The sequence below is a fragment of the Euprymna scolopes genome, chromosome 3 (assembly GCF_053919585.1).
Source record: "Euprymna scolopes isolate OS-2025 chromosome 3, ASM5391958v1, whole genome shotgun sequence".
NCBI classification, from domain to species: domain Eukaryota; kingdom Metazoa; phylum Mollusca; class Cephalopoda; order Sepiida; family Sepiolidae; genus Euprymna; species Euprymna scolopes.
Window position 1 is genome coordinate 169,396,532 of NC_136484.1, and position 25,368 is coordinate 169,421,899.

Below are 25,368 nucleotides of genomic sequence, written 5' to 3' on the forward strand. Positions count from 1 at the left end.
CAATGAAACTTGGGAGATAAAAAAAAGGTTGTAATTTTAATGAATCAGGTCTGACACAAGGGCTTCCAGTATAATGTACATAGATATTACTATGTACACTCAATTAATATTCTTTGTTGTTCCGACCAACGAACTGCATTTTTTTTATGTTATGCTCCATTATGCTCAGATGGCAAATCTATTCTCTGTTCTGATTGGCTCCCAGTTTATCATTAGATAATCTGTATGATGAACCTTGAAGCCGAAATAATAACTCTTCATCATTCATATTATTTGGATTCATCAGAAGGTCGGAGGTTATATCGACCGAAACGTTGTGAAAATCACACTCAAGATGAGAACAGTAGTTTAATGAATCCAAATAATACGAATAACTAATCCTCATCTCAAAAATTCAGAAACCTGATCACCATTTTCATGATCATATTCAGTAACCCATAGAAATACAATTGACAACCACAAGTCTAGCCTTCAACATGCTTGAAAATGGTCCATTAAATGGGACTTACACCTCAATGTCGACAAATGCTGCCATATTGCAATGGGTTCTCCTTCTGATTGAACTCTTACTTTCAGCAATAATCCCTTCATAATACCTCTGCAACTTATGTCCCCGATAGTAGCTCCCTACTTCAAAGTGGCACTGTCCCTTGTTTAGGGTGAAAATTGAATAAAAACAAAACAACAACAAAAAAAAACAAGACAAAAAGTGTTGGCATTCTTATCGACTCGTCCTTCAAGCCATCTAAACATTGCATCAAACATTGTAAACAAAACAAGGAGCACCCGATTTCTCATTCGATTCCCTTCTGCAAACTCACCCATGAAATATTTCTGCCATCGTCAGATGACTGTTAGAGTCTGGTGTCCAGGCCTCTGTTCTGTATTTAATATGTAATATCGAGCATGTGGACAAAGTTCAAAAGAAAAAAAGAAGCTAGTCATGTGGGGACTAACGGAGGTTCCCTACGAAAGCTCACTCAAAAATATAGCCTTTTCTCTCTTCATGTTGATCTTATTTTGGCCTACAATGGCAATCAATGGCAAATGCGATCTCCTTCACCACTTATTGTTCATTTCTTCACCAAAAACTGTTCACTGCTGATTTCCATTGAACCAGAGTTGGTTGCTTTCTCAATCATGATCCCTGAAATTAGGGATAAACTTCATAAAAAGATAATAAATACTCCAACAGCACAGCAATTAGAGGCAAACTTGAACAAGTTCTGGCTTACTCTATCATTTTCTGCAGGGACGCGCAGAGGGAAAATGCTAAAGTATCTGCCTCTTTTACTCCTGTTTTAAAAGTGTCCTTTTCAGAGAAATGTATTATAAGCCTATGCCCCACCGAGACGGTGTTCATTACTATATTGTTGCCGTTTTGTTTTCATTTGAGCACCTAACCCTGCTCTGAAAATGTTCTCTGCATGTCACTACTCTGCTGCATAAGTTTCTAGCACCTTTTCCCCATATCATGGTAACTGAAGTTTGTTTTATTTATTTGCCAAATTTATTGAATTGAACTCAATCATCATTATCATATTTAAGGTCTACTTTACGTATTGGCATGTGTTGAACAGCTTTTAGAAGTTGACTTCCAAACTATCTCCGGTCAGATCTTTATTGATTTACCTTTTTTCTCTCAGGTTCATCCTTATCATTTTATTCTCACGCTTTCCTTGGCCTTCTCTTACTAACTCAGCTGTTCTATATTTATTAATTCAAGCACTCTCATCAATTTTTTCAACGTGACCATACCAACAAAGTCTACTGTTCTGCAGACGTCTTTTTATGAAAATTCCAAGCAAAGACTTATGGAAGTCAAATAAAAAAAAAAACAACAAAAACATTGATATGTATAATGCACTCAATAGGGTCAAGGCCACTTTTGAAATGACCTTGACCCTGTTGAATGCTGTATGTTGTTATTTCTGTACAGTTTAACGAGGTCTACCCTCCAAGGCTGTGCCCTATCTCTTTGAGAAAGGGTTAGTTTATTCCTAATCGCCTGATGCGCCTCTACCAGAGAATGTCTATGGGGCTTCTCATGCATTTTTGCAGGACATATTGCGCTCCTCCTCGGGAGTGCTGGCTCTTCAGTTCTACTTTCTGACTCTTGTAACAACTGTGGGTGGGTTGGGGTGAGGAGATAAATAAATAAAAACAGCATCGGAGTATTACAAGATATGAAATGGCAGTTGACTATCGTGAAGGACGATATGATGCTCGGTCAATGGAACTCCATAAAATGAAGTCTCTTTGGCAGATTGTGGCAGAGGTTAGAGTCATTGGTTACAAAAATACCTGTCTGGGCAATTCCTGATAAAGAAAGAAAGGAAACATTTTATGGTTTACTTAGGAAACAAAAAAAGAATATATATATATATATATATATATATATATATATATATATATATATATATATATATATGTATATATATATATGTATGAGCATAAATAAAATAAAAACGAGAAAAAATCGATATAATATATGAATAATTCTAATTTTATGGCCCAGTATATCTTAGTCTGACACAGAGTCAACAATTTTGAGAGAGATAGGAAAGTTATCTTGGCTTGATCATGCGAATGAATATTACAATTTTGCCTGATGTTAGCAACGTTATAAATTCTAGCTTTAGAACCGGTTGCAAAAGTTGTGAATGGATGAAATGTATGTAACTGTTTTTGTAGCAAATAAATTTTAATCATAGCTTCGAATATTTCAGTTTTATTTATGAATTAGCAAGGCTACTCGGCGTTGTCCTGGAGCATAAAAATAAGAATTAAAATGGTTTAAATTTTTCCATTCTCTTTCATTACATTTAAGTTTTTGAACATATCCCTCCTCCGACTTCCTATTCTCTTTTCTTTCATCATCCTTGATCAACACACTTCTCAATGGCCGCTTAACTATCAAGAAATAATCTATATATATAAAAGCGAAAATGTGTATATGTATGTATGTGTGTTTGTATGTCTCGCAAAAACTTTCGACACGTGTCACGTATTTTTACGAGATCGGTATCATTTTAAAGTTTCGACCTTCGCCCGACATATATCGAAAAATTGGCCAAAAACATTAATTTCTTCACCCTAAAATCATCAGTTTTCTATAGGGAGGGGTCAGCAAAAACCGTCCTCTCATGATAAGTTCGCTTCATACGACGTCGGAACATGATTTACTTTAAATATTTAAAAAAAAAAACAGACACAATTTCGTCGACGTCGTCTTAGCTCAGTTGCTTAGAGCGCGGGGTCATTATCTAAAGGTTTTGGGTTCGAATCGTGGTGTGAGATGTCTTCTTTTTTTTTCGATTTTTTAAATTTTAATATTGAAACAGGGTTATTTAAGCCATTCTTCACGTGTTTTTTTTTGGGGGGGGATTATTTTTCAGATTTTTTAACGAAGTTTTAACGTTCGTTTCTCTGTTTCACGTTTTCTTTTTTTGTTTTTCCTATTTTTACATTTAACATCGTTCGTTTGCCTTACGTTTGCTAGTTATATATAAATAGTTTGAACTAAATTACTATTTATAACAAATATAAATCTGATTACAACACTTGTACCAAATTATATATATATATATTTTTAATTCAATAAGGTTTTAATAAGTTATCTTTACTATTATAAGAAAGCCACTTTGTGGGTGGGGGTGAAAGAGAGGGAGAGAGTTCCTTTCTCATAGGTTCCGAAACAGCTGAACCTGTTTTTTTTTTTGTTTTTTTTTTGCAAATTTCAAAGCTAAATAATTTGTATGTCTGGCACTGTCCTTAGATATGTTTTGTAAAAAAAAATTCATCTGACAAGTGAGAAAATCGATAAATTCCGATCTTAAAAAATAGCTTTTGTCTCTTATAGATGAAGAAGAAGAATTTTTACAGGGGGATATTTTATGTTACGCCGGCAAGGGAAATAATAAAATTTCAGCAAATCATTTCTTAAAAAAAAAAACATATTTATTATAATCTGGAGATATAGTTTAGTGATAGAGCATTCAACTACAGATTGAATGATTCCCTGTTCTATCCCGGGTGTACCTCACCATTTTACTTTTTCTTATTAATGGATTCAATTTCTGAGCGATCACCAACCGCCACAAATCATTTCTTCGTGTGCATATTTTTAAACATTAATTAGAAGTGACATTTCCAGGGCATTCATATTTAAGCTCACATATTAGCTGACGTGACATTATAACAAACACCAATAAACCTTCTTTGTATTCACTGTCTTGTACAATATATTCTTCCTATCTAAACCTGTTACTCGCGTCTTTCTTTATGACTCTTTCCTAGGGCCACAACAATTGGTGACAAGGTTTCAAGAACTCATGAACAATTTTTAAATACCCCAGGGTTCCCACAACAACTGGCGATAAGGATTCAAGATTGCACGTTGAAACGTCGAATTTAAAATAGCTCAATGTTCCATAACAACTGGAGACAAGTTATTCAAACTAACGTGATATTCAAATGAATCATCCTCAACAACATCGATCTTGCGACAACGTATGCAAAAGAGTAAATAGTATTCCAAAAACACTAAGAAGGAATTATTCAAAGAGTCGGTGCCGTGAAACCAAACGACAAAACGTTTTAAGGACCAGAAGCAACTCTAAAAGCTGCACTAAGCCTTACAAATTTTAAAAGCGCATCAATTTGTATTTAGCCGCACCAACTAAAAACGAAAGAGACTGTTCGAGCAAAAAGTTATAACTGAAAAATCTGTAAGTTATTTTCTTATTTAACTAAAAATTGATTAAAGAGATTAAATTAACCAACCATGCTAAAATCTTATAAAACAGGCAGAACGGTGACTGGGTCGAAAATAAATATTGGATGTTAATTAATCACTAATGTTACAGGTAACAATACGACAAAAAATTAAAAAAGTGTTCCTGTTAAACAAAGCAGGAAATCTTTTTGGGACAGATTGGATGCAACAATACAATTTGTGAGATTTGCTTATAAAGATGTTTTGTCAAAAAAGTGGAAACTCGAACGAATAATGAGGGAAAATCTCAAGTCAGAATTAAAAGAAAGTTTCCCTCAAGTTTCATCAGGCGGTCTAGGAAAATAGACAAAAATATCATGCAGATTCCACCTTAAAGATTATACACAACAAGAACTAAAGAAAGAAAAAGTATACTGTTCGCAGCACTGGGGAAAATTAATAAGGAGCTTGAAAGACTTGAAAAATTGGCATCTTATCAAAAGTTGAATTCAGTCAATGGGTAACTGCTGTAGATCTTTGCTAGCGATCACAAATGAAAGAAACCACAATTAGGGTAAAGTTTTTAAATATAATATGTATTTATCATAAGGAATACAGGAGCCACTAAAGTGGTATGAGAGGAACGGGTTCGCAGCATGCGGTTAAACATGGTATGAATGTCTCCATTTAGTCTCTGAAACTAGTGGTATTCATAGGACTGGTTGATTCCACTTAGTTCTCAAATAAGGGGTGATTTGTACCCCACAACAGTAACCTTTGTCAAAAAGAAGTCAAAAGAAATCCGCATTTGCACTGACTTCAGCACAGGTTTGAACTCAGTACTAAAAAATAACCATTAGCTACTTCCTAACCCTAAAGAAGTTTTCACTAAGCTAAACAGAAGACACATATTCTCTAAAGTCGATTTGATTGACGCATACCTTCAAATTCCAGTTCATGAAAATGGCTCGAAGTTGCTTTGTATTAACATCCATAAGGAGTTATTCAAATCTGAAAGATTAGCTTTGAGTTAAGGTAGCGCCCACCATTTTCAAGAACTTATGGATGCTATGTTGAGCAGTTTTGATTTCGCGATAGCATACCTGGATGCTATTATCCTAATAAATAAGACCAGAGAACAACATCAAGAACATGTCCCCTCAAATACAGGATTTTGAATTTAAAATAAAAGAAGGAAAGTGTGATTTCGTCATGAAAGAAATAAAATAATTCAGATACATCATAGACAAAACCGGTAAGAGACAAGACTCAAAAAGGGTTACAGCTATGAATGATATGCCGGCTCCAATAAATATTACAGAATTATAAAGTTTTTGGAGGTTCAAGAATTATTACCAGATATTCATTCCCGATAAGCACGACCTACAGGCTCCAATGAACGAGTACTACAAAAAGAAAAGAGTGTGGAAATGGACGCCCCAATGCCAGGCAGCATTCGCTAAAATAAAAATACCTCTGACGTTAGGTCTATTCGTTACTCACTATGACCCAAAACTAGATATAATTGTCGGTAGCGGTGTGACCTCATACGAAATAGGGGTCTGTATCTTACATAAAATGTCGGTCGGAAGTAAAAAAAACGATTGCACATACGTCAAGATGTCTGTTATCGACAGAAAAGCTCTATTCACAAATCGAGAAAGAAGCTCCTAATATTACACTTACAGTTACAATGTTCCACCGATATTTACACGGACGATTCCTTATACCATAAACTCCATAGACCATCATTGGATCGAAGAAAGGATTACCTGTCTATACAGCAAATAGACTGCTGAGGTGGGGCACTATTCCACTGAATTACAGTTTCAAATTAGAGCACCTTTCCTCCAAGTAGATCGGATATGTGGACGGACTCTCAAGGTTTGTCCTGAAACAGTGAACCCCTTGTTGTACCATCATGGGACGTAATTGTTCCCTTACGTACTATGATGTGCTATACTATTAGAAACCTTCCAGCCACATTACATGAAATTGAATGAAAAGCACAAAAAGACAAATTTATCAGTACTACAAAACAGAAAATCACAAATAGAGACCAACGAATACAGGATAGTTTTTATATTTGTGATGACGTCCTACTATGCAACAGCAAGAGGCTCGTCAGACCAAAAGAATTACAAAAAAATGATAATGAAAAATTTTCTATGGATTACCCAGGAGTATGGAGAGCCTCATGCGTAGTTACCTATATTGAACAATAATGAATAAAGACATCAAGAATATGATCTACCCATGTAAGGATTGTGCTTGGATGGCAAAGGCACATTCAATCACTTTTAAGCCATGGTCCAAACCAGACCCACCCTGGTTTAGAATTCATATAGATTTCATGGGGTCACTGGAGGATTGGTATCATTAATTTCTTTCATTAATTATTTGTACGGTTTGAAGTTGGCGACTGCGTAGTAAGCTACAACGGGACTCAGTTTACGTCCACGACTTAAAGGAGTTCTGTAGGTACCTCCAACGCGTATCACAGTTTTAACCCCCCCCCTATATGTAACACGATGTAATTGTAATTTAATTTAATATTATCATCCTAACATTTTTACCATTTAAAAGCAAAAAGCTTCAAATAAACTGCTAATATTAAAAAAAAAAAATGACAGCATACACAAATAATGAAAATGCGAGACAAAAATCGTGTTTACATTATCGACGCTTTAAAACAACGTTCCTATGTAGTGACGTTTTTTAAGCCGTTCACACACCCATATTTTAAAAATTTAGTAAAAATCAAATAATTGTCATATTTTCCTGAAATCTTTTATATTTATTCATTATTAAATAAACTTACATATTAAAAGTAGGTTTCGTTAAATATATTAGAGGAAATATATTTTAGGCGTTCTACCCCCCCCCTATATTTCATGGTCCAAAACTTAAACAAAATAAATGTGGGTTGATAAAAGTTTCAACATTTTTTAAAGCTGAAATGATGAAATAATTAAAAAAAAAAGTAACATATATATATATATATATATATATATATATATATATATATATATATATATATATATATATGTAATCCTGTTATTTATTTCACTTACCTCGAAGTTGTAAATAAAATTGGACATAAATTCAATATTATGTTTAAAAAAAAACCAAAAAACACTTTCTTGATAATTTTTTTCTCGGTAATATAATTATTCAAATTACAACAAAAAAAAAAAAAAATTCTAAAATGATAATTATTTTTAAAAAGCTTTAAATGATATTAAATTCAAATATTACGCGATATGAAGTTTAAATGGGTTTTTTTAATAACAGGTTTCCAACAATAAAAAATATATCCATATAAGAGAATATAAGACTATTGAGATAATAAAAATTGTAAATCCAAAATCAACCTTAAAAAAATTCATTTTGATTTTATTATTTAAATTGATAGAGAATGGTTCTTATGTTTGGCACTTTTTTTTTTTTTTCAAAAAATGTACGGGGGCTTTTAAGGAACATTATTTTTAAATACATGTGTCAACAGAAGACGTTAAAATTAATTTTATTTTATTAACTCAAGTCTGTGTAGTTCGTTAATAAAAATGTATTTGTTTTACAAAAGGCAAGTTTTATATTATTTTTATCCATAGCAAAGAAAAAAAAACCTTACTCCATTAATAATTATAACGCGAACGCTTATCCATAGAAATTAACACAAACACACGAAATGATGACGTCACTATTAATATGTTTACTACTGACGTTTTACACATCATCGTGGAGGTACCTAGAGTTCTGTGAAACGTTGCAAATCAAACAAGTCACGACTCCCCAGTATCACACGCGCTACTTATCCTTCAGCTAACATTCACGTATGTGGAGACTTCAATGTTCACAACGTCGAATGGTTGAGCCACTCAAACAAGACCGATGATGAGGGGAGGTTCTGTCATGATTTCTCCATTGCCTATGACCTCACTCAGATTGTCCAGGAACCTACCCGTGTGCCCGATAATGACGGCCAGTATGCGAGCCTACTAGACCTTTTTCTCACAACTTGCCCTGAACTATGTTCAGTTTCTGTTCTGTCGCCTCTTGGATCTTCCGACCACTCTGTTGTATCAATTAAGATAAAAATGAAATGTAATAAGTCCCCAGACGTACCTCTTCATCGTACAGTATATCGATACACTAAGGCTGACTGGGATAGCTTCCGTACATTTATATCTGATCTACCTCTGCATTCCATGTTTAAAAAGGATGTGTCCTCTATAGTATTAGACATGACGGAATGGTTAATTGTAGGTATTGACCATTTCATACCCTCTAAAAAGTTTCAGCAAAAACCTAACAGCCAGCCATGGTTCTCTCCAGAATGTGCTGCTGCCATTGCGCACAGAAATCACTTTTTCCACTGCTTCAAACGTAATAGATGTATGGAAACTAAAGCCGTTTTCAGGACTGCCAGCAACCATTGTAAGAAAGTAATAAGGAACGCAAGAGAGTTGTATGCTCAATCTGTTAAGTCCAAAGTAGCTGAGCAGTGGCTTGGTTCCCACCAGTTTTGGCAAATAGCAAACAGAATCCTGAACAGAAGCGTGTGCTCCATCCCAACTATTATCAATGGACCTGAGGTAATCTCGTCAGCATCAGACAAAGCCAAACTCTTTGTCAAGAACTTTGCAGCTAATTCTACCCTTTGCGACCAAGACCGCAAACCCCCAATATTTCCTCCTGTATCAGAAAACACGCTATGTGATATACGTATATCTGTACCTGATGTTGCGAAGCTAATCAAAAACCTTGATTCGAGTAAAGCAACTGGCCCTGATGGTATTCCAATTATAGTACTCAAAAAACTTCAACCTGAACTAGCGCCCATACTTACAAAACTATTTAAACGTTGTCTTAAGGAGAATAGTTTCCCATCTCCCTGGAAAATCTCATCAGTATGCCCTGTATTTAAGAATTCAGGTGATCGCTCATCCCCCTCTCAGTACAGGCCAATAAGTCTCCTGTGCGTCATGAGTAAGTTGCTAGAATCTGTGTTAAATACAGAAGTAATCAAACATCTCAACAAAAATAACCTTCTTAGTGACACTCAATATGGTTTCCGTTCTGCTAGATCTACAGCAGATGTCCTTACAGTTATATCGCATAGGATTAGCAAATCTCTCGACGGTGGCAATCTTTCTAGGGCAATTGCTCTTGACATATCTAAAGCCTTTGATAGGGTATGGCATAAAGGTTTACTTCATAAGATCGCTAGCTATGGTATAGCTGGAAAAGTCTTCTCAATTATTAAATCATTTCTTTCTGATAGGTTCATAATAGTAGTAGTTGAGGGGCAAAAATCAGAAGCTCACAGTATTAATGCCGGTGTCCCTCAGGGATCCATCCTGGGCCCAACTCTTTTCCTGATCTACATTAATGATCTTCCAAATCATATCCTTACATCATTTGTAGACATTTATGCTGACGACACTACCATTTATGGTACCACATCTAAGACAGTAAACGAGCAAGTTCTCTCCAATTCTCTCTCCTCATATCTTGAGCACGTAGTACAATGGGGAAAGGAGTGGCTGGTTACTTTTAATGCATCTAAAACCAAGCTTCTCTCTTTACATCATCAACATTCTAATCCACATTTGTCATCAATTGAAATGAATGGCTCTCGTCTTCAGGAGGCCTCAAGTTTTGACAAGCTTCTGGGCTTGACCATTACTCCTGATCTTAAATGGAACACGTATATCAAATCTGTTGCCAAGGCCGCTGGAAAAATGGTGGGATCTTTCTATCGATCCAGTAGATATCTCACTGCTGATGCTATTCTCTATCTATATAAGAGCCAGGTACGTCCAAGGATGGAATACTGTTGCCACATCTGGGCAGGAGCTGCTAGAAAGGACTTGTCCTGCCTTGATAGAGTTCAAAATAGACTTCGTAGTCTCGTAGGAGATGTCCTTTTCTCCTCCTTGCAACCTCTATCTCACAGAAGAGATGTTGCGAGTTTGTCTCTGATGTATCGTTATTTTCATGGAAAGTGTTCAACTGAGCTTCAATCTATGGTCCCCCCTCGCCAAACTTTCACAAGAAACACTCGTCTAGCTGTAAACACTATCAATAATTTCCCCCACTCTTTATCTGTGCCTAAACTTAAACGTAGATTCCATGAACAAAGCTTCTTTCTTAGAACTGCACGCCTGTGGAATTGTCTTCCGTTTTCCTGCTTTCCGGCTGACTACAATATGGTTGTGTTCAAGTCTAAAGTAAATAAGTTCTTGATGAGCCGTTCCATATAAATTATTAAATTTACCAAATTTTCATTACTAATGATTACTATATTGACCAATTTCTACTGTACACTCTTTAACCCTTATCCTTGAGTGGCCTCTTGGCCTTGATAATGTGGTGATGCCTTTGTAAAAAAAAAAAAAAAAAAAAAACAACAGGTGGAACGTTTCGTCGACACGTTGAAACGAGCACACAAGAAAAGCATGTGGCACACCCACAGAAACGACACTGCAACCTTTTCTAAAGGTCTATAGAATCTCACCTAATCATAAGGCACCATCAGCATTATCACTAATGGAGGCTTAGTTCCAGCAGAAGATATGACCCATATTTGAAAAATTGTTACCAAACGAACCAAAATTGAAAAGAACCTCTATTGTACCAAAGAAACGCTATGATTCAAGAAATAAGACGTCCATAGAATGGAATATATACAATATACAACAAATGAAGGATACAATTATGGAATTTCCACGGGTTTTGTTAGTGAAATAATAATTGTTTGTGTAATAATATTCTGATGAGTATCTGATCCTATTTGAGGGTGGAGGGTTACTGATAACAGGCAGAAACGTATGTGTAGTTTGATTGGCCCTCAACCTTTCTTCTTCTTTACAACTCCTCTTTCGGACGTGATGTTGCTAATCTCACTCTGTTCTATAAATACTATTATGGCATGTGCTATTCAGAATTATCTGATTTATTCCCTGCTTCCTATTTTCCAGCTTCTTTGACTTTTTAGTCCAGCGGTCTTCATCAATTCAATGTTTATGATACTACATTCTAACGCAGCTTTCTATTTTAGTAGCTTCTTTAAAAAAACTGCAGGTTTGTGGCACTTCTTTCCCGATGACCATTTTCCTCCTAGTAGCATATAATTATCTTTCGTTCTTGTTAGCTCCTTAAATCAAGTGGTTTCATGACTTATCTCGAGCGACTTCCATTAAAAAGATAAAATAAGTATCTGTAATTATTTCAGCACTGTTTGCCATGCAAAGTATCTTTTCGTTATCATTTCTACAAGTTATGCAAATCATCGATGGTGCCAAATGAAAACTTTGTGATTTTTTTTTTTTCGAAAATGCTGGTCAATATTAAAACGCTAACAAAAAGTTAAAAATAATGGAAAAATAAGAAACTTTTAAAATTAGGAGAAAATACATTCAAATCAAGAAAACAAAAACACACATCGTGTGGTAAATTTCATGATTAAATATTTTTTTCATACAAAGAAAATAAAGTACAAAAATTGATAACAAACAAAATTGTTTGTTATTTTCTAAGAATATTTTTGGTATTTATGCAATTTATGGACCATTCTGAAATAATAATATGATTAATTAGAAAGCCATTTTTAACATGGGTATGGAGGCTTTGTAAACTACAATGTACTTTACCTAAGTATTCAATAAAAAAAAGATATAAAGAAAACACGATCTGTAAACTGCACAAGTACCCCTTTTTGCCTATTATTTTTCAACCTTGTGTGAAGTCGATTGTAAGCATTTAAAAAAATTATTGAATTTTGTTATCAGATATTGACAGCTGCTGCCATTTCATTGGTTAAACATTTCAGCACGTTCCGGCGGTTTACGCAACCTGCTGGAATATCCTGACACAACGTCGGTGTTAGCACGGTCCATATTCTTTTACTTTGTTTTTTTTTTTTAGAATTTAGCACTATTCATTCGTTTCTGTACATTATGTATTCCGTTTTATTTGTAAGTGATATAAGCGTAAAAGGGCGGATCCTTAAGCCATCAAATTCACTGTTAACAAATACTTAAAAATCAAGGTGGGGAGTAAGGGGGAGGAAAATCGTTTTATTTACTTTCATCTGTTGAATGTGTTGACAGGAACCCAACCTAACGTAAACAAATCTGAACATTCAGTCTATAACGATTTTCTTAAAGTTTCTTCTTACCATAAAAAAAAATCTATGTTGCTGCCGTGTGCAAAGAAAAATGATGTGAGATTATGTGGGGTTTGTTTTCGCTCTTGTTTCTTGTTAACTATTCTCTAGGTAAATGCCCAGCTAGAATGAACATTATAATCGGTGACCACAAAGTCCCTGCACTGACAACGGTGCACACCTGAACAAGGCTCCCAAGAGAAACGGACTTCTTCCTTTTTATATATTTAAGATAAAATACAGAAAATTGAATAAAAACGGAAGAAAAATAAGTAAATTAAAATTGATTTCACTATTTTAAAGATAAACTGAAATGGTTTCAAGTGGGAGTTTACCATATATATATATATATATATATATATATATATATATACATATATATATATATATATATGGTAAACTATATGTATATATATATATATATATATATGGTAAACTATATGTATATATATATATATATATATATATATATATATATACTCTTATAATTTTTTTTTTGTGTATTGATATTCATATTAAAAACTCTTTTTTTATTTATTTAAAAAGAAAATACAACTTTGTTATATGTAGATCGTGGAATTGCATTCATCTGCAAATGATCTAGCTAATTTGCATATTTTTTTAAACATTCATTTTAATTAATTCTCTATTAGTTTTTTTTCGATTTTTTTATAGGATGATCATCTTTAGTTAACTATTACGTGTAATTATATTCATGCAGATATTCTAAATGATTTATACTTGCGTAATATTTGCGTAAAAAGGTTATAGTAAATACAAAACACTTTCTATATATATTTATGCATGCGTATATATATATTTGTGTAAAAGAATTTGCCTACCAAACTCCTCTGTCAGTTTTTGGTCTACAGGCATGAAACTTCATATATAGGGTATTCAAGCACATTAACTTCAAAAGAAAAAGTAAATCGTAAGCTAAACGTTTCGGTTTCGATTATCGGTAGTGGCGCACGAGTCATTTTTATAAAACTTTTTTAATCATTACTTTATATTGGGTCCAATATAATATAATAATAAATACGAAATCTGCATTAATAAAAATATAATATTTAAGCGTATTTTACACGCACACACACACACACACACACACACACACACACACAGATATATATATATATATATATAAGTCCAAGTTCAGTTATACATATATACTAGCAGGCCGCCTGGCATTGCCCGGTCGTAACATGCGCTTATATGTGTCTGTGTGTGGAAATATGTTTCTTCAATTATTTATACTTCAATCATTTAATTTATAAAGCTCGATGTACTTACACAGCATATGAAAACTAAATGACAAAAGTTTACATTCCAAATTTCAAGATGTTGACCATCTTACTATTCCTTTAAGTATATTGACATGCACAATTCTTGACAGCACCTGTTTTGTAGCGCAAAATCATTCATTTAATGATTATATCAATTAATGAATTTATTTTGCCCTTAACTAATCAGGAGAAAAAGCATTTATTAATTTAAAATAAATAAATAAATAAATGCATATGGGTATGCTAACAAAATCCTGAAATTGAGAGAGAAGTTGCCATTATATATTTTTTTAAATTTTACTAAGCCATATATATATATAAGTGGTGATCACTGTGTAAAAAAAAATATATATATATTGTTTTCGCAAACGATTTAATTGGAAAAGTCGTATATCCTATATTAAAGAATTATGATGTAAAAGAATAAACCAATTCCGACAGCATGAATTAAAAATGGAAAAGGAAGACCAAATTACTCGACGTTTCGCCCACTGTTTTTTTTTTAGGGGGCTTTTTCAAGTGTGAAGAAAATGATTTATTTTTTCTGAATTACACTTTGAAACATTTTTTATTACCATTTCATACAACAGAAACAGTCCACTGATGTCGGCCCATGGCCATGCGTTCGGAATGTGACGTGTGAGCAAAATAATTTCAATATTGCCACATTATATCTCACCTAATCTATACGGTTGCATATCGGAGGTAAGGGTTCATAATTTATAGCATGGAAACTAGTAATCTATCTTACAATAATAATAATACTGTAACAAATATTGGAAGGAGGGGATGTTTTTTTTTTTTTGTTTTTTTTACTTTTCGAAATTTCATTTTTTTCTTAATTTTAATTAATTATATATATTTTATACAGTTCACAAATACGGATACATTTTTAAAAAAAATATCATCTAATTAAGCATAGATGAAAAAAAAATGCCTGATATATTCTGCGTATGCCACCTGATAATGACCAGAGAAAAAAAGACGATAAAATCGGCAATTCTAGAAATGAGTTCGAGCAGATCTTCAGGTTGGATTAATCATATTCCTGTTGCTTTGCCGGATCTATTTTTAATCTTCGCGTGCCAGTTGTTGGCTTATCGTATCTTATCACTTCGTTACACCTGCACTCCCACGGAAAAAAAAAGAAAAAACGAACAGGTAAATGCATTCATTATGAATATAGAGTAAATATGCACATCGGTTGCACTTATTGCCATTACTACCGAGCAACTTCACTGCATCCTCATCCACCTCGTCATCCTCATTCTACTGCTGTGTGTGTTATTACATACAAATGAAATATTTGCGTTGCTGCATACTGCAATCTACTAATGATTGCCTGATATTGTAAACTTCTTTTTCAAAGTAAGGCACTAACAAAGATTTTACCGTTTCTTTTTATTATTCACCAAAAAAGCAATCGGTATTGCGTACAAATGAGAGGTAAACAGTGCAATCGCAATTATAGAGAAACAATGGACATCATCTGTAAGGACGTATGTGTAACGAATTTACAGTGAAACAATAGTTGTATAATCTCCAACTGCATCTATTTTTAACCGGCATTGCTTGGGTCCAGTGACAAGGAGAAGTCCTCAATGACTGAAAACAATGGCAGAAAAAACAATGTAAATAAATAGTTCAAATAATAAAGTGGTCGATCATAGTTGAGGGCGATCCGAAGGCTCCAAGGAGTATGGGATAGTGCTAATTCTTTTTAAGATTACTTCATTACCCTTGATCCGCATTTTATACTGCTGAGTGTTTATCAAAGGAGTATTAAGTAGCAATTTTTTAATATTTTTCTGTATAACTCCATTGAGGATTGAACTCTAGTCTCCTTGTCCATTTCTTTTTTTTATTCTTTTTCACCCCAACAAGGCGTCTTGTCATTTGGACGTAAGAGGCTATTATTTGGGATCATGTCTAACAAGGGATTGTAGGAATTTGAGTAACGAGATATCTGTTCACATTACATTTAAACTTTAGTATGTTAGTACAGTCAGGGAAAGAGGAAACGGGGGGGGGGATTCCAAAGTCTAGCAGTTTGAGCGAAGCAACTATTAGAGAAGTCTTTCCATGATCGAGAGATCTCACAAGTGAAAGGGTGAGATTTTGCTGCTTGTTAGTCGGTGATTGTACGCCGAGGGGGCATAAATGCTATGAGTTCATCAGAGCACAGTCCATTAAAGTACCTGTAAAACAGACACAGGGAACAGAAGTTGGAGCTTGGCTGATAGTGCGAGGCGTATTAGATTCGAGACTGTTTAGTGAACCACATTTATAATTATACAAAATTGTTCGGTAAGCAACGTAAGATTGACCCCATGACCTCCTAGATTAGTTACACAATTTAGACGAGGGTTTACTCTACTCTCTTAGGTAAATGAATAAATGTGAAAATTGGGTCCATTTCTTGGACTATTTCCAATTAATTCCACTTTACATCATAGGCGAATCCTTTTTGTATATAATGTCTTATATGTGTGATATAAGAAACAAGTTATACTAATTTGCATATTGATTTTGATAAAGGACATTTTATTAATTATTACTTAACGTTTTTTTTATCAATTTAATGATTATTATGACTTGTTAATATAACAACTAGTTTTGTTTTTTAACATTGTTTTATTTCTTGCACGAATATTAAGCAATTGTGTTCAAATGATTCTTTCTTCTTAGATGGATCAACTTGATTTCAATAAGTTGTAATCTATTTCTAAATTGCAAGTTAAAAGACAAATGTTTAAAATTTTTTTTCTTTTTTCTTTAATGTCACATTTAAAAAATAAATAATGTTTGTGAATTTTTTAGATGAGGATTGATAAAACGTATTATTTTGATTATTTGAACTACTATTCTCATCTTGAGTTTTTTTCAAACAACTTTTCTGTCCTCTTCACATTTCTCTTGTTGAACTCTGGAATCTGTGTGTAATTTTGAAAAGAACACTTTATTTAATCCACGGGGGTAGCATGAACTCGTTCTATTAGCCATGACCAGATGGAAGCCTAATGTAATTTGAAATTGCATTATTTAGTATCACGTGCACTGGGGATTGAACCTTCAACCTCCAGAAGAGTGTTGCTTAGAACTGAATTTTACTTAGCACTTCATCTATTATGCCGCACAGTTGTTAACATAATGAATAATCTAAATAGTACAAATTGAGATTTTCTTCATAGTCAATAACAACAATAATAATAATAAGAAGAAGAAGAAGAAGAAGAAGAAGAAGAAGAAGCTCAAAAGGAGCAGAAGAGGCGTCATGACAATATTGTGAGAAAGGTACATTGGGATATATGCAAAGAAAAAGGTTTGAGTGCGATGGAAAATGGTATGAACATGTTCGAGGAAGGGTATTGGAGAGTGATAATGTGAAATAATTGTGGGGCAAGGAGACCAGATTTAATCACATCTCCCTCATCGAGTTAATGTTACAGATTTTTATTAAGAAGACAGTTTATGATTGAATATAACAGAAAGGGATTGGCATACATTAGCCACTTTCTTAATCCCCTTTTGTTGTTGTTGTTGTTTTGGAATAGTGTGTTTTGTTATTAATATGTGATTGTCTCTGCCCATACATTTATCGCAGGCCAGAGTGCTCTACCTCAAGGAAGCTGACTTTTCAAATCCCACTTTCCGACCCTTGTGTAACATCATCTCCCCCGTGAGAAGGTGATGAATAATTCTAAAATACACTATAACATGTTCGACTTCACTCACGTTTTCATAAAAAAAACAAAAAAAAAAACAGAATAAGATGATACTGGTGTGAAAATATGTAAAATAATCGAAAAATATTGATGCACTAAATTCAAAAATGCTGTGAGCAAAACTAATTGAACCTATTTTAATTAGATTAACTGAAATTAATGTCAAGATGGAAAAGTGTTTTTTGTGTGTGTGGTTTTTGACGAAGTTTTGAAAACTGTCGAAAGTTAGGCGTTTATTTTTTTTATTAAATTATATTTTCATTCTCTCAAAAATCTACTGAATTAATGTATTTTTTCAATATTGACGATGCTGCAAATATTGATTTTATTCATTTTTCTTATCAGTCAACAAAGCCTTAATGTGGTTTTCTTGTTGGAATTGACAGTTTTAGAGACAAACTTCATTTTAACTCATTTAAATTATGTTTTTTTATTACAAATTTTTATTATTTTGATTTTTCAGACTACTGTTCTCATCTTGAATGTTAGTTTCAAAACGTTTCGATCGGTGTAATCTCCAACCTTCTTCAGGTGTATCTTGTTGAACTTGAGACTTGCAAGGACTCGTGGCATAGTGGATAAAGTATTGATAAAATTCAGTTGTAAGTTACATGCTTCTGAAGGTTGAAGGATCAATTCTCAGAGCAGGCGACATTCAAAAATACAACTGCAGAATACTTAGGACTTCTACGCAGTCATGAATGATGAAATGAGAGCAGGCTACTCTTGTGGATTAAAGAAAGAGTTCTGTTTGAAAATCTGGCAGAAAGATTCCCAAGTTTGACAATATACACCAGAAGTACGTTGGAAATTGCTTTGTTATGATGACTGAACTTATGCATTTATCACCATAAAGTTTTATGTCTCTGTTACAGATATTGACAGTGTGAGACTCTAATATAGCAACCCCATGTCATGGACGTACATCAGAAGCAGAGATGTGTCATTAAATTCTTGTCAAAAGTGAATTAAGAATGGTGGTGACTATGTAGAAAAATATATTCTGGCGTACAAAAGATCGCTCTGTTGCATATATTGAAGAAAGCAACCCCTGTCATACACGTGCTTGAGAAGTAGAGTTTTGAATTTCTGGGAAAAGTGCATTGAAAATAGTGGTGACTATGTAGAAAAATAAATTCTGGAACAAAAACGGTTGCTCGTTTTAATGGTACCACTCCCGTCTTCATAGCTCTTCAACTTTTGGAGTAAAAGCAAATGAGGCTTTTGAAGCGAACCTAACAACCGATTTTTGTGCTTCTGAATATTTTAGGTGAAGATTGATAATCTGAATTATTTTAACTACTGTTCTCATCTTATGGGCTATTTCATACAAGAACCCATGGTGTAACGCTTAAAGTACTGAGTAAAATTCTGTTTTAAATGAAAATCTTCTTGAGGTTAAAGGTTCAATCCTCAATGTGGGTGATACTAATAATACATTTGCTAATTTCTTAAGACTTCTTCCTGATTATGGCTGACGAAATGAGAGAATGTTACCCTCATAAATTAAATTAAGGTTCTGTTCAAAATCCTGTGCTGATTCCCAAATTTGAAAGAAAGATTCCACAGTTCGACAAGATACACCCGGAGAAGGTCGGAGGTTACATCGACTGAAACATTGTGAAAATAACACTCAAGATTAGAAGAGTAATCTGGATAATCCAAATAATTTATGATTAATTGCTACCATTTTTGAGACAAATCACAAATCGTTTTTAAATGCCATAACATGGAATGGTTTACAATTTAGTAAGACCATATACAATAACGCGAATAATTATCTAAAAATAAAATTTGATAATGATAATTAGTATAGTTCCTGTTAATATAATGTTATTTACAATGCATGGTTTATTGTTTATTTAAGGGCATATTAACACTTTTTCTGTTTTTTTTTTGTTTTCTTTTCATCCTTATGTCTAATTCAATTTGTAACATTTGTTGTTGGTTCACCGAAGGTAAACAATGTTGTTACTAGTCATAATTTAGATGGTAATCGTTTTAGAAGACGAGGAAGTGTTTGTTTGATGTTGCTGTAATATGATAGAACGGTATAAACTCATTTCTGGTACCTGGAGCTGGTGGCGAAATAGCATATGTCAACTAGACAGGGAGAAAGAAAAATTCCGAAATAATACTAACTCTGCTTAGCTAGTAAAGTGTTGATACCTTCTTGTAATACATATGTAAAGTAGCTTCTTTCAAATAACTACAGGCTTGTCGAACTCTCTTTCTGCTGACAGGCTTAGATCTGATGACATTAGACAAAGATTAAATCTGGCCAATATAAGGGAATGTGTATTGAACAGGAGACTCTTTGATTTGGTCACATTCAAAGAATGGATGAAGTTTGGGGGTTAGTAGATGTAGAACAGTTGAGGTAGTAGGGCTAGATGTCCAGGGAAGACCAAGGAAAACATAAGAATGGATTTTTCGAGAAGGAGGGATAGAGATCTGGCCAGACATAGGTTAGTTTGGAAGTGAATTTCTTAAAAGCCGTCCAGCACATATCAACATAATGGATGTTGAATTACATAGCTTCTTTTAAAAAATTAAAGGCTTATGGAACTCTCTGCCTGATGACTAATTTCCTTCTACCTATAACTTTGGCCTATTCAAGACTAAGGCCAGCAAGCATCTGTTTGTCTTTGTAATAATAATCTTTCATTCTTGTTAGTTTCTTACATCAAGTTACTTCATGTCTTGTCTGGAGCGATTTCTATAACAATAGAAATAAAAGTAAAGTAAATACATTTGAATCGATATCATATGATTGTATCACTGACTTGATTCCATTGGTGACATTGGTTTCCCTAATTTTTTTTAGAATTAGGTATCTATAGGAGGGGCCAAGTGAAGGTTGCCAACATCCATAAGTGAAAGTGGTACTATGGAAGTGACTGAATCATCAGTACGCACCGTTGTTCACTTTATCACTGCAAACCTCTACTCTTAGTTAATTTTATCAAGTACTTGATCCACTACTTCACAGGGATGCATGGCATAGTGGACAAAGCACTTGGTAAAAATCAGATTTAAGTTACACTCATCTGGAGATTAAAGGTTCAATCCTCAGTGCAGGCTACACTCAAAATACGATTCTGAATTACTTAGAACTTCTACCCAGTCATGGCTGATGGAACGAGAGTATGCTATTCCATGGACTTAATAAAAGATTCTAATCGTAATTCTGCGGAGATTTCCGAATTTGACCAGATACATCTGAAGAAGGTCAGAAGTGACATCAACGGAAACGTTGTGAAAATAACACTCAAGATGAGAACAAAGGAAGAATCCAAAAAATGCGGTTGGGGATTTCTCAATTCTTGCTTCACTATAAACTTTTCACCATGCAAGTATTCTTATGGAGATTATAAGGAAGTCAACCAATCAGTGTTAAAACACATTGCCTATTGTAAACGATTAATAGAACATACGTTGCTACTGTAACCACATGAAAATTGTGGTCTCATGCCTCCTCACACTATTAGTGTGTAATCAAACATGTTATATTTGATCAAACTATAAACGGATTTCATAGCTTGTGATCGTATCCATTTGGCCAAGAATATCTCCCGCCGGCCAATGAATGGAATCGTGGTAACATTAATAATCATAATTTGAAATAATGTATTTTTTCTTCTTCTGTGATGATTATCATTAGAGCAATGCATTCTGGGTTTTTATGCCTATTTTCCATAATGTAATTCTCTTAGTGCATTACCTGCTAATCCACTTTCTTCATCTTTAATGTTTTCCTAATGCTTCCACGTGATGGCAGATGATATATTTTAAGAATATTTCTTCGGAATCTGCTGCAGCAGGTAAACTGTGTTGCAACTGTCACCACAGTTTTCGTCTACACTGACAGGTAGTTGAAAAATCGATAATAAATTGCCTATAACAAATATCTACCTGATATGCATTAAAGTAGGAGAACTATTCCTCTGCGTCTATTTGCATAAATATGGCAGATAATGTATGAACGGTAAAGTTTGGTAAAATTTCTGTCATAATCGTTCGCCGTAAAAGAATTCTTATTCAAACGCAATACATTTGTACATACGTTAGAATAAAACATCACTCACAAAACTGAAACACATTTGACCCCTTAAATAAGTGCAAGAGGAACAAATATTTCAGATACATTGAAGTAATCAAAAACATTATGATTTATTTTGAAAACTGAAAATATGATGCTGTAGTTTAGGGTGAAAAAGACTCAATTTTGTGTAGTTTAAACTCATTAGTTTTTTTTTATGATTGGAAATTTTAGTTAGATTGTTCTGTAATTTAAATGCTCTAAACCGCTCCAATTTTAAAAGTTTACTGTGGAAGTTTATGCTCAGTATAGACTCTGTTATTCTGTCTCTTTCTCTTTCTCTCTTTCTATTATATATATATATATATATATATATATATATATATATATATATATATATATATATATATATATGCGTATTTTCCTTGTTAATGGGGTCAAAGTTGACATCGTGGCTTGATTTAAACCCTTCAACCAAAATTGATTGTCATCTCCTGCACTGATGATTACATAAGCATGAAACACTAGTGTCTGTAAGTATATAAAAATAATTATTTATTATTACAATATATATATATATATATATATATATATATATATATATATGAGAGAATAAAGGAAATACTATTCCAACGACATCATTGTGGTTGTTTCTTTTATTATATATATATATATATATATATATATATATATATATATATATATATATATATATAATAAGATAAAAAGATAAGGAGTAAAATTACATAGGAACTTTATTACATCAATTATTCAATAGGGTTAAAGAAAGGGGAGAAAGGTGGGGGAAACTCTTTTAAGCCATGACATTTCGAAGCTAAATGCATCTCATCAGAAGAGGAGAAAAAGTTGGCATTATACAAAAATAAGAGTAAGAAGACAACACCGACCTTAAATTTGTAATTTGGACCTTTACCCACGGATTAAAGCTTAAACCTAAACTGTGTATTTTAACCACTTATTAATGCTTAAACCTTACTCGTGTTTTTAATTTTGCTTTTTTACCAGGTATTAATGCTTAAACCCAACCACTGTATTTTAATTTAGTCTTTTTTCCAGGTATTAATGTGTAGGTCAATTTTACCTTTTAACCGCATATTAATATTAATGCTTAATGCAAGGATGTTAAAGACAAGTAATTCCTTATTCTCTAACGTAACTGATAATTACATGCTTTTTAAAACAAATCTTCTATGCTTCTTATCATTAGCTGACTTGAGTTAAATGCTAGCTCTTTCAAAGTGACCGTATCTCCTAACACGTGATTTCATTTGACCAATCAAAACCTTCTTTATATCTGATTCCTTCTTCTTATTTAACAATAGTAGTTCGAGAACACGTTTGCATGCTCAATTTTTGCGTCTAAATTTATATCTTAAAAAAAAAATGAATAAATAAAACAAATGAATTTCTTTTCTTGACTATTTTAAAGCAATAATACTAAAACTATTATCTTTTGAATAATCTCAAAAAACTGTTAACAAATTCTTGACTACTTTAAAGCGATAATACTAAAACTGTTATCTTCTTTTGAATAATCTTAAAAAAAAACTGTTAATAAATTCTTGACTACTTTAAAGCGATAATACCGAAGCATTTTCTTCTTTTGAATAATCTTTAAAAAAAAAATGTGTGGTTAAATACAATGACCCCACAACTCAATCTTCACTCTTCAATCCTGCAGTCCAATGCATTTCTGACAGCAATTGCTTCTGCCAAACAAAAAAGACCCCCTCTCTCCCAAATACAGGCTTTTTATAGGACAAAACCGTCCAAAGTTATTTGCATACTCTTCCTATGATCTCTAGTCTATAAATAGACGCAGTGGCCATTCTCTTCTTTCTTCTTTCACTCTCTGAAGCGGGCGTTGCCAGTGGTAAAAGGTTTGCACGATTTTTTTTTTTTTTTTTTTACTACACGCCCCCATGATCATTAAAGATCATTTACATCTCATAATCCCGTGTCCAGATCGGCGCATTGCGTTCTCTTTGCGGCCTCTGCATCGGCACCGGTTCATCTTCATCACTCCCTGGCTCGGTACCACAATCCTCATCACCTAAATGGACCACACGTCTTAAATCTAAAACATGTCGTGGCATTCCATTGACACTTAAGTTGTTTGGGGATTGCACTCCTGTTATCACTCCTCTTCCCCACTGCGTTGTGCATCGGGCATTAGGCGGTTTCACCCAAACTTCTTCTCCTATTTGGATTCTGGCTGGTCCTTGATCATTAATTTCCGGTGACATGTCTCTAGGATGCCTCCATTCGTAATTAAAGATTGCTCTATGTGGTACTGTGTCATCTCTTTGCCCGACCTTAGGGGACATGTTGTACCAAAATGTGGCCTCTTCAGGCGATATTCTTCCTCTCTCAGCTATTGCTTTCACGGTCCGATGATGTCGCTCCACAATGCCATTTCCTCCAGGTCTGTAGGCTACCCTGTAATAACTTTTAATCTTCCATTTTTTTAGCATCGTCTGAAAGATTTCTGATCGAAAAACAGTGCCATTGTCCATTATCACCTCCCTTACTAGACCTCGTTCAAGCATCACCTTTTCTAATTCAGTTGCAACTGCAGATGCGGCTTCCACTCACAGTTCCTTCCATATCGCCAGTCTACTTGGCCCACAATCAATTATTGATAAGTACGCTCCCCCTCGGTAGTGTGCTATGTCAATAGCTAGTCTCGTCCAGTTCGTTAAAACTCCAATTTCCCCAGGATTATGTATATTTGGGGCAGGATCGATCGATTGACACCGAACACAGTTCTTTACTATCATCTGAATTTCTTCCCGATTTACATTCGGATCCACTTGCCTCACCAAATATAATGTTCTCTCCACTCCCATGTGATGCATGTCATGCAACTCTTTAATTTCTCCAATTCCAAGACAGCATATCGGCGCCTCCTCTTTCTCAATTAACCACTGTTTTTTTATCCGTGTTAGCGCATCTGCCTTGTTTCTTTCAGAAGGCACAAACACTGCTTTTATTTGCAGTTTCAATTCAGACATCAACTCTCTAAGCATCCCTAATCTCCGCTTTATTATCACTTCTCCGGCACCCTTTGTTCGTATTCTGCCACTCTCCTCCACAGTAGAGTTCACCCAACTGAGTACAATGGCTGAATCAGTTCTTATTTCAATATTTGTCAGTCTCCATTTGATAGCTAAATTGACACCCTTTAGAACAGCATCTAATTCAGCTATGTTAATGTGATTAAAGTCATCACTTTTCCTCAGCCAAGTTGCATCTTCCGCCACCACATCGCCAATCTCGACAACCACGCCAGTTGCAACATTGCTTGCATCACACCACACGACTCCTGTGCTCACTTCAGGTATGTGCCAAGCGCCATTAACAGGGTCTTCTTTTTTCACCTCAGCTAGAACCTCCTGCATCAC

The 25,368-nt window shown here is 34.1% G+C and overlaps 1 protein-coding gene across 1 annotated transcript in view; it reads right to left on the minus strand.

Moving 5' to 3' along the window:
- Positions 1 to 1,073: 1,073 nt before the first annotated feature.
- Positions 1,074 to 25,368, minus strand: part of LOC145263097 (uncharacterized) — a 29,736-nt gene continuing 5,441 nt past the window's right edge. The window contains exon 2 of the mRNA XM_080120016.1: positions 1,074 to 1,147. Coding sequence (XP_079976142.1) covers positions 1,074 to 1,147 — 74 coding nt within the window. The remainder of the gene's footprint in view (positions 1,148 to 25,368) is intronic.